This window comes from Tubulanus polymorphus, chromosome 6 (genome assembly GCF_964204645.1).
Source record: "Tubulanus polymorphus chromosome 6, tnTubPoly1.2, whole genome shotgun sequence".
Classification (NCBI taxonomy): domain Eukaryota; kingdom Metazoa; phylum Nemertea; class Palaeonemertea; order Tubulaniformes; family Tubulanidae; genus Tubulanus; species Tubulanus polymorphus.
Genome location: NC_134030.1, coordinates 12,919,600 through 12,929,987, shown reverse-complemented (window position 1 = coordinate 12,929,987; position 10,388 = coordinate 12,919,600). Strand labels below are relative to the sequence as shown.

The 10,388-nt window shown below is 31.7% G+C and overlaps 2 protein-coding genes across 2 annotated transcripts; one reads left to right on the top strand and one right to left on the bottom strand.

Moving 5' to 3' along the window:
• The first annotated feature begins 6,894 nt into the window (after positions 1 to 6,894).
• Positions 6,895 to 8,163, top strand: LOC141907328 (P2X purinoceptor 7-like). The gene is made up of 2 exons (XM_074796935.1): positions 6,895 to 7,247; positions 7,505 to 8,163. Exons 1-2 carry the CDS (start codon positions 6,982 to 6,984, stop codon positions 7,929 to 7,931), a joined length of 693 nt encoding a protein of 230 aa, XP_074653036.1. The 5' UTR covers positions 6,895 to 6,981; the 3' UTR covers positions 7,932 to 8,163.
• On the bottom strand, positions 8,064 to 10,110 carry LOC141907329 (uncharacterized). The gene is made up of 8 exons (XM_074796936.1): positions 9,893 to 10,110; positions 9,667 to 9,792; positions 9,348 to 9,546; positions 9,095 to 9,266; positions 8,861 to 9,006; positions 8,604 to 8,777; positions 8,398 to 8,492; positions 8,064 to 8,310 (listed from the first exon to the last, which is right to left on the bottom strand). The coding sequence occupies exons 2-4, from the start codon at positions 9,788 to 9,790 to the stop codon at positions 9,251 to 9,253; spliced, it is 339 nt and encodes a 112-aa protein (XP_074653037.1). The 5' UTR covers positions 9,791 to 9,792; positions 9,893 to 10,110; the 3' UTR covers positions 8,064 to 8,310; positions 8,398 to 8,492; positions 8,604 to 8,777; positions 8,861 to 9,006; positions 9,095 to 9,250.
• Between the last annotated feature and the right edge of the window lie 278 nt (positions 10,111 to 10,388).

The window sequence follows — 10,388 nt, the reverse complement described above, 5'->3', positions numbered from 1 at the left end:
TAGGATAATTACTAAAATCAAAATGATGTTTTAATGTTTTTAAATCATCTGTTATGTTATCAGTTTTTATCTTTAATATGTAACTGTCAGTATCAAAATATAATATTTCTATATGTTTTTCTCCAAAAAGTGGTTGTAATACAGTATAATAGAATTCATACATTAGTAATTTTGATAATTCTAAAACTGATGCGCCAACATAGATTGGTTTATTAAATTTCATAGAAGTTCTTCTCATCTTAACTGCAGCTAAATTTTCATCAAATATTCTGTTACCTATGAACTTAGGATATGATTGTAAATGCCTTATCCTTTTGCCATTACTTACTAACTCAATATCATTTCTATTTCCAATATTTTCACAAGTCTTACCATAGAATGCATTATTCATTAGTTTGAAGAAATCTTTCTCGAAATCAGTTTTAGCTTTAGTTCTCTGTTTGGTGTTAAAATCTATATATTTTTCTAACCACTTAGATTGACTAAATGAAATATATCTATGTACTTTTTTTAGAATCATTCCTTGATTCAAATAAAACTTTAACATTCTATAATGTACTACATAATTATATTTATCTTCTTGAGTTACCATTAACTTTTCTGTATGAATATGATTTTCGGGTTTAATTCTTTTTTGATAATTTGATAATTCTTGATGTGTTACAGTTTTATGTTCGGGACAGTATGCTAGATTTCTAGATTTAAATTTTTTATCTTCAGGATATTCTAAATCTACAACAAAAAAGTAACCAGTATCTGAATCATCTGCAATATCTAGAATTCTTTTCTTCCAATCAAATTTATCATTATTTTCATGTTGTAAAACTTCAGTTATTTCAAATACTCCATAAGGTTGTGGTTCCATCATTGCCATACAAATTATTTGCATCTATATATAATAACTTATATCCGGGGTTATCATTTACATTGAAATATCTATCCCCTAATACACCTGAAACTCCTCCTCTTATAGATTTTTCAAATAATAGTAACTGATCTATATTTGTTAACAAATCCATTTTTATATCTGTAAATTTTAATCCACAATCCCTAATCCTGGTGATGAATAACAATGACAAGGATCAATGTTAAAATATTTTAGGTTTACATCTCTAAACCTTTCGAATATATCGGTTAATAATAATACATCTGATTTTTAATATAAATCTACTAATTGCCCATGATTTTCTATTTTGAAATTATTCCAAATATTCAATGTTCTATTATATACTTCATCTTTAACATATTCATTTTTTAATTCATCATAGAATTGTTCTTTCAATAATTCAGTTATGTTAAAATCATTATGATTTTTATAAAATGAATATGGAATAGCGCCTTTATATCTCATTAATTGAAAATCATCATTATTTGGGTAATATTCTTTTAATGTCTTTAATTCATCATCAACTAATGATTTTGATAAGTTATCTAATGAACTATTTGAAAATCTATATGAAACTATAAATCTTAGGCAACCAAATTGGAATGATATATAATTCTCAGATGTTTTAGCTAACATTCTAAATTTATAAGTTGGTATTTTATCTTTTGATCTATTTGAATTTAATCTTTCAATTTCATTATTAATTTCTTCTATTTTATGGCATAACTGTTTGATGAATAAATGTGCATCATATCCTGATAGATTATGAAATATAACTGGTACAAAATTAATTTTCTTAGCTTGTAAGTTACAATTCTCATGTGCAGCGCCTCTAAACTTTCCATTCAAATGATCATGGTCTCTTACTTTTTTATCTTTATAATTAAATATCTTTTCACAATAATAACATTTATCTGCAAACGCAAATGCTTCTTTATCTTCTTCTGTCATTATAATTTCTATATTTGTATTCAATAATTTACTAAATCTTATTTCATATTCAATTAATAAGTCACAAAAATGATTGATAACATTTTCATTTCTATAATCATAATATTCACTTTCAATTAGTTCTGGATAATCAGATTTTATATATAACCCGAAAGCTGCAGCTGATTGATGAATCTTTTTAATAGTATTTGTTTTTGGTGGTTCATCTGAAAGATCTTTTTCATTAGAATTTAATTTCTTTCTTTTATAATATATTTCTTTTCTATCTTGATCAGTTAATTCTTTATTTAATGATTCAAAATCTCCATATATAACAAATGGTACTTTATTTTTGTAATCATATTTTTTGAATTCTAATATTTTATCTTTTTCATTTGGTAAAACTAATTTACAATAATCATGATTTTCACATAATTGTTTATGATTTAATAATGTACTTTCATTACTGAATCTATGTAAACATTTTCTACAAAGATATATTTTATGGTGATCATTTTCTGATTTAAAAAATAAATCTATTTGTTTAATCCACATATAATGATTCTCATAATATAGTATATCTATAACATCATTTGAATCATAATCTTTTGATAGGTATAAAGGTTTTAATGTATAATGTTTTATATTGTTACCTTTTGTATTTGGCAATTTGATTAAATCAAATACATTTATTCTTAAATTATTATCTCTTTCTATTTTTGGGATGTTTTTAATTATAACAGGATACTTATCTATCTTGTAATTGTTTTCAAATGGTTTATAATTTGTTAATCTAAAACTATGTGTAATATCTTCTGTTGGATGTAAGCAACTTATAATTGTCCATAGAAAACATTTATCATCTTCATTTTGTACATTTATTACAGCATTAGTTTTAAATGGTAGTTTAATATAACTCGATGCTTCAATATCTGGTTCTTTATAATATGATTCATTATTTTCATCAATTGGTTCCGATTTAGTTAACTTATTATATTTTGTGTTATAAACATATAAAGTCATAAATATTATTTCATCAAATATTAAACCAGATCCTTCAAAATATTTCTCTTCGATTTTAGTTTTTACTTCATTATAACATTTATCTAATTTATCATCTATATGTTGTTTTGAAATAATATGTTGTGAATGAGAATTTATATTATATATTGGTTTATCTTCAGATTTTATGAATTTAACTTTAGAAGATATACTAATTTTAGGATATTCAACATCAGTTATTATTTTTATTATTTCTTTCATATTTTCTAAATGTTTTTTATTTTCTTCTAATGTTTTTCCTTTATGAAATTTAAACTCGATAGCTGCTGGACCAATATCACTTTTAAATGCTTCGGTTATCTCTATATCTTTTTTATTATCTAATGAATTAATATAATTTCTTACATCTTCCATGTATGGTCTTTTATTGTTTAATTTATTTTTTATGTTTTTAATTGTCTTCTGTTTCTTATCATTGTCTTTATCAAAATAATCTTCACCTAAAATATCATTATTCTTATTTCTAATATGACTTTTAGATTTTAAATGTTCATTATAATATCTTTTATCGCTGAATGATTGATTACATGTATCACATTTATATGTTTCTTTTTCATTCTTTAACTCATCTAATTTAGTTTCTAATATATCATCTTTATATTCTAGTTTAATTTATTCTCTAAATGTGTTTTAGTTTTATTGTGTCTTGCTTTTTGGGATTTATCTATATTGATATTACATGTTGGGCAGTAGTACTTATTTGCTTCCATTTTAATACTAAATTTTTTATTAAAATTGATTTTAGAAGTTCAATGATATATAGGTTCAAATAGAATCATGTTTTAGTATAAACAGCTATGCATTATTTCAAACACACTTTAATAATATTTTAAGAGTAATAGGGGTAATGGGCTTTCATATCAAAGGTTGAATGGTCGAGTTCATTAAAAACATATATTAAAAGTAATTTAAAACTATAATATATTTTCATAACCGTGTGTATTTCAGTTGAATATTATTATTATTTGAATATATTTGATTATATGAATTTGTGTATTGTAAATAAATCAATTGGTCGCGGAGCGGAGCGGTAGCGACCAATTGATTTAATACAATATGCTTTTTAAATTATTGATATCTTAGAATAAATATTTAGTTATAATATAAAATGCACACGGTTATGAAGATATATTATAGTTTTAAATTACTTTTAATGTTTTGTTTTTTAATGAGCTCGACCGTTCGACCTTTGGTATGAAAGCCCATTACCCCTATTACTAATGCCGACGCAAACCTGAGGAAAGAAGAGACAGTGATGTATTCAGTAAAACATGTTTAAAAGTCAGGGGCCAGTTGCTCAAAAGTTGGTTAAAGATAACCGGTGGATAAATACCATAGTAACAATGAAATTTCAATTGTCACCATAGCAACTATCCACAGGTTAACTCATACCAACTTTTGAACAACCGTCCCGAAGTTTTCAGACAACAGGCTGCCCTTCAGAAGGTGAATGGTTAGGCCTATGTTAACAGGCTGTTGATTGATTTGTCCGCGTTTAAAGAAATTGTAGTGATATTTTAATTTTTGATTTTATGTAGGGAGAGAAGTGATATAGGCTATAGTGATATATGTTATAACAGGGTTTAGTTTAAGAATAAGAATAAAAGGAGGTGTTACGGTTTTCGTTTTAATTTTATAAAGCCTTTTACAAAAGTTTGTGTAAAAAACAGAAGTAATTTATTGATGAAAAAAGAAAATATGATTTATTTAAATGTAAAGAATTCTAAGTTGCAAGAGAGCTTGCAGTATTTATTATGAAGATTCATAGATTGATGAATTTTAATCAGTGACACTTTTATTTGTAAGTTAAGTTGTGTGATAAAATTAAAAATGTTGATCATTGGTGGTATTTTCTTGTAATTTTATTCGAATCATGCAATTCTTGCATTGTTTTTGAGGAAAATGAACTTCTTACGTTGACGAGGATACACAGCACTGCTCTCTCTAATCCCCGAGGCAATCTTAGTCCAGAAAAATGGGCACTGGCACTGGCTTCACGGTTCACGTTCACAAACGCTCGAATTTCGAATTTCCCGGTTTCAACCTAGAGGAGTGAAAAATACGAATACCAGAGGGCGTCCCTTCGGAACTTCGCGAAGGCCACGTCGGAAATTTCCGATCGCTCTTCGGTTGGTTGTGACGTCACCGCTGTCCCGATAACTGCGGGTAGATTTAAGCATTACGGAGATAGGATCGTTTCCAGCCTTTCTGTATAGTGTAGCTAAACGACCGGCGCCCGTTGCATCATGGGTAATTTTATTATAAAACATGGCGGATCTATTAAAGTAGGATTAACGTATCGCTGGTAAATTATCAAATATTTATCCATTATCAAAGCCCATATTCAAGTGCCTGTGATTTTACACACTCTGTCGTTTGCATCACTAGCGTTTATGTTAAAATTGGTTAAACCCTCTGTTATTTCATCAAGAAGAGGAATTTCCTTTTCAAGTGCTATACAAAATTGCTCCTTTCTCTCGGGCTTCCAGTTTATGATTTCTTTCAAATGATCGTCTTCCCTACTAAGTGGAGGCAAATTTGCTGTTCGGGTTTAAAGCTGGAGCTCTGTTGTGACCGGGCCAATGCACGTCAGAGAAAAGTTTTTCAAATTATAATACCTTTAACGATTTAACAGATTCAATTAAATGTGGGGATCCTATTACATAGTCTATAGTGTGTTTGTTTAAACCTTCGTGGCAAGTAAAATCACCAATCGTATGATCAGGGCTTATTCTCCCATTAAAGATAACAATAATCATGGTTTTTGCAAAGTTCGACCAAACGCGATCCAAAATTATTTACCGAAAGATCTTTAGTCTTACGCCTTTTAATGCCTTGGTGGTGTAAAAAGTATGTACAGTTATAAGTTTCGACCAATATTTCACTTTAATTGATATCTAACCCTTCAGTTATAAAATTATCCGGTTCACTGTAGTCGAGAAGACCACCCGTGTAAGCGTTGAAGTCTCCACATAATAACATGGAGGACCGATTATTATCAAAATTTTCTAAAATATCAACATTTAATTCATTAAAACAGTCTACACTACCGTATTTGCTAGATTCGGGTGGTAAGTACACCGCACCGATCTAAAGGATTTTATCGTACCCTGTTACATACCTGTCTAATGATATCCACAGTACAAATTAACTACAGTTTTTGATAACGGTGACGTAAGCAGCTAAGATTTTACGTAAGGCTATTGCTATACCGCCTGACCGAAACGATGAAATTTTTACACGATTTTTTGTGAGTAGAATACATCCAAGCCAAAAATGAGTTTGCCCAGGGTTCGTCAATGTCATCAAGCTTCGTTTCAATGAGAACACAAACATCTTACGCCTGTATTAACTTATCAAACTCAGAAACATATTCTTTGCTCCTTAGGCCACCTACGTTTATAGTTAATATCGATAACTTGCTACAGTTTGGCTCTGTGCTGGTTTGCTAGGCTTCGTCATTGGCAGGCTGTTCATCATTTACATGGGTTGTCATTTGGTGCGAGTCCATGTCTAGTACTAGGCTCTGTAATGCTTCACCTACATTTAAACCTTCATCCGACGATGATATTCTCGGTCGTTTCGTGTCTGGTTTCGTTGTCTTACGTTTCGGGCTCTTATTCCTGTTTTGCGTATTGACATTCGGTATTGTGTTTTGTCTGTTGGTTGCGGAGATTTCCCCGCTGGGATTTGCTGAACATTGATTAGCGTTAAACTTGAATACTCCCATTGTGTGACGACTTTTCTCTGGGTTGCTTCCAATCTGACTTTGTAATGAGAAGTTCGGATTACTTTCGCGTACATGGAACTCGCTTCCATCGCCCTTGCAAAGCTTTGAGTCGACGAATAAATTACCTTGCCAATTGAAAAAAGCTTAAAGGGTAACTGACACTTTTTCAAGAATTTTCTACTTTTGGAATAAAATGATTCATTATAGTATACTATTGAGATTGACAATTTGAAAGATCGGAAAAAATTTCAATTTATAATGATATTTGATGATTTTGATTTTCGCGCGCCTCGTTTTGTTTACATCGTTCCGGAAAAACACGTGTACTGCGGGCTATTTATAGAACTACGTCATTAAAGGCAGCGACTCAATAATGGCGTCTATAGAAATGAATAGAGAATCGGACAATGGGAGCGATTCATCTGAATTTAATGCCACTTCGGCATCAAATTCAGATGAATCGCTTAGTGATTTTGAATGGCAGGAAACAAGTGACGAAGAGGAATTAATGATCGGGCCGTATTTATACGAACCAGAGGCAGAACCGAAGCGAAACGGCGATGGACCCAGACCGGAGGCAGAGGGAGACGACGACGAAGGCCGAATAAACCGTTTGGAGCTGGATAATCTGAATCAGTGGTATGTTCATATAACAATTAACTTAAAAATATATATTTTAAGATTCATTAAGCCGTAGATTTAATTATAGGTTTTTGAGCTTTGTTGGCGAAGTTGAGAGAATCTTATCATGTTCGTTTCAAAAGCTCAGTGCGATTCAACGTCGTTGTGCTGGCACTGCTGGACTATTCTTGCACTGCATTGTATCAGCATAGGCTTACAACAAGTAGATACCTATATCCATACCTTAAAAAAATTTTTATGGATAATCTTTTTAGGTGCCAATGTGGACACTGTCAGATCTTAGAGACGGAGCAAGAGTGTGTGTGCTGTATGGAGATTGATGTCGTGAAAAGAAGACTGGAATGGGTTTGGGAGGAGTCCGGACAAAATGAAGAGACCTGCATGACGGACACAGCAGCTTTCGCTTCGATCTGTTTGAACCCTTGGGTCCTGCAGCTGATGTGGACCGAATTTAAACGGCAGTACGGACGGAAAAGTTTTGAAGGGTCAGCAAATGCGAAATTAAGACATGTAGCATACAGATCATTTGTTCGGTGGTGTTGGGGATATTTGGGCAAGGAGAATAGGAGAATTTTGCCTGCTTGTGTCGTTTCGTGCATCCGCGCACATTTCCCTGAGGACGGTTATGAGGAGGACCATGTATATAAAGGATTTCGTAATGTGTCGATTGATGGACCATAATGAATTAAAATAGAAGAATTCAACTTAAAAATTCTAACGATGTTTATATATTCTTCTTAACTTGTGCTTTTCTTACAGATATTTTAATAAAACAATGACATCGCTTAGATATAAAATATAAATTTCATTGCATATTTATAATGTATAAAACGTTTTGCTTTCAATCCATTGAGTTCTAATTTAAACATCTGATCGCAATTAATTGTTCAAGTAAGGAGCAGTTTTGTTATGCTTAAGCAGATCAATAATTTTATTTTCAGTTTCCTATCAATTTTCTACAGATCATTTATTGAGTGAACTGGTGTCTACAACTTTCACTTAGACTTGTAGTTTCACCATTAATCTTCCCATGCAAATGTAGATATTTTGTCTTTATCACCTGAAAAAGACATGAAAAATATTTTAGGTTGAATTATAAAACGAATACAAGATATATCATGATTCCTGATGTTGAAATAAAACGTACTCGGTATCTTTGAACTGCCAAATTTCAAATATATTTCTTCGTACATTATTTTTCGAATTAAATCATCACTTTGGGTCATCATTTTTTCCGCAGACCTAAAAAGAATGTATTTTTTAAGAAAATCAATATAATTGTCATGTTTTCATGTGCATGTATTACAATTTTAAATGAAATTATACCTTCAATACAAATGTCAAGAGACTTACCATTCAATCATCTATTAGTTTTTTTGAATCTTGTCCTGTGCATTGCGATGGCTTCCTCTTTGGTGATTTTTTCTTTGTTTGATGTGAGATTTGGTGGTACTGTGATTATTTTCCTCGGCCTATCTGCTTCTTCCACGTCCTCGAGTATCTTGTTCCAGCAAATGTCGACATATTCTGAAATAAAAAACACTGTTAGCCAACAATGTGTTTGGTAATGAATTATTTACATAAGTTTAGTTAATGACTTTAATATTCACCATAAGTGGCATCAGTGAGTAGTTTTCGTAATGTGTGGGTGTCCTTGTATTTTGGATAGACAATGCTATATTTTTTTGTCCCATCAATCTTTGTGCCTTGTATTCTGTCACTATTCTCATTGAAATGTAGGGCAGCTATTTGTAACCTTAGAGAAGACATAAGACATTGATATAAGTCTTAGCAGGGACATATGTATGAAAAAATATCACTCAATTGTTATATACTTTGCTTACCTGCTTGTCATTCCATTGTAAGAAAACTGAATCATCTTCTGGGCAAAATGATTGAATAAACTGTGAAGACACTCCAGTTTACTGGTTTGGCCGTATGGTGACATCATCTTCACTTTATTTATAACCCGTGTATTCGTCAGATATTTTTGCATAGAATCACCAACCAAAGATCCTGTAAATAGTACATCAAATGAAGTTTTATACAAAAGAAAGGAAAATATCATTCATGATTAAAATATTATACTTTACTAACCTCATTTCTTCAAACATAACTCTGCCTTCAGAATCATCCTCAGAGCCACTGTCCATCTCTGACTCTTCTGCCGAATCTGGATGATAGTCATCATCTTCACTGTCACTCCCTAAATCTGATTCTTCTCCAATACAAATGGCTTTTGAGGTATTTGTAAGTTCTTCAGCAGGTCGCTTACATTGAATACCAATGTTTCGGGCTAAAACAGACCAATCACAGTAGTAGGATTAAATAGATAGGGAGAATAGATGATATCATAAAAAACCCCATAATACAAGCCGTACCATAATACGATATAGACTGAATAAAGAATACTCACTCAATGCATTTTCCTGGATTCCAACTGAACGCTGAGCCTTAAATGGCGTTCTGTAGATAATCTTAGGTTTGATGCGGTACACAATTTTGGTCTTCACCTGTGCAGTTTCTTTCAGCGTTTGCATCCCTAGAAAAAATTATCATTAAATAACATGAAATTCAATGATTACAGTGATATATTCAAAACTGAATGACAATGATACACCATACCATCATGAAAATCCTACCTCGAGATTTACAATCCGGTTCAGCCTGCACAGCAAATTCTCTTGTCGCCTCGAACTCTGATTTGATACCGGGTTCCGCATACACTTCCCCGCCGTCATCTTCACCAGGTTTTGCATAATCTTCAACCAAATTTGGTTGAAGATTATGCAAAACCTGGCTCTCAGTCTCAGCAATGACTCGCCGTCTCTCCCTCTTCTCAAACACTTTTCGTCCAGGCTTTCGTGGTAGCGAGAAGAAATCCTCTGGTTGAGATGTAGATTCAGGGGTTTCTATCACAGTGTGGATCGATGGCACGGCTCCTTGTTTCAGCAACAATCTATTTCAAGCAAAAGGCAACCGTTAATTCACAAGGCTCGTGAAATATTCATTTTGTTATTGTAGTTAGTGAGTGAAGTAAGGCACTCACTAACTATGACAATAAAAGCCTATTGTACGATGGCCAATGCACTGTGGCCTATAGTAGTAGTTCAATGAAAAGATGTTTCTATTGTCACA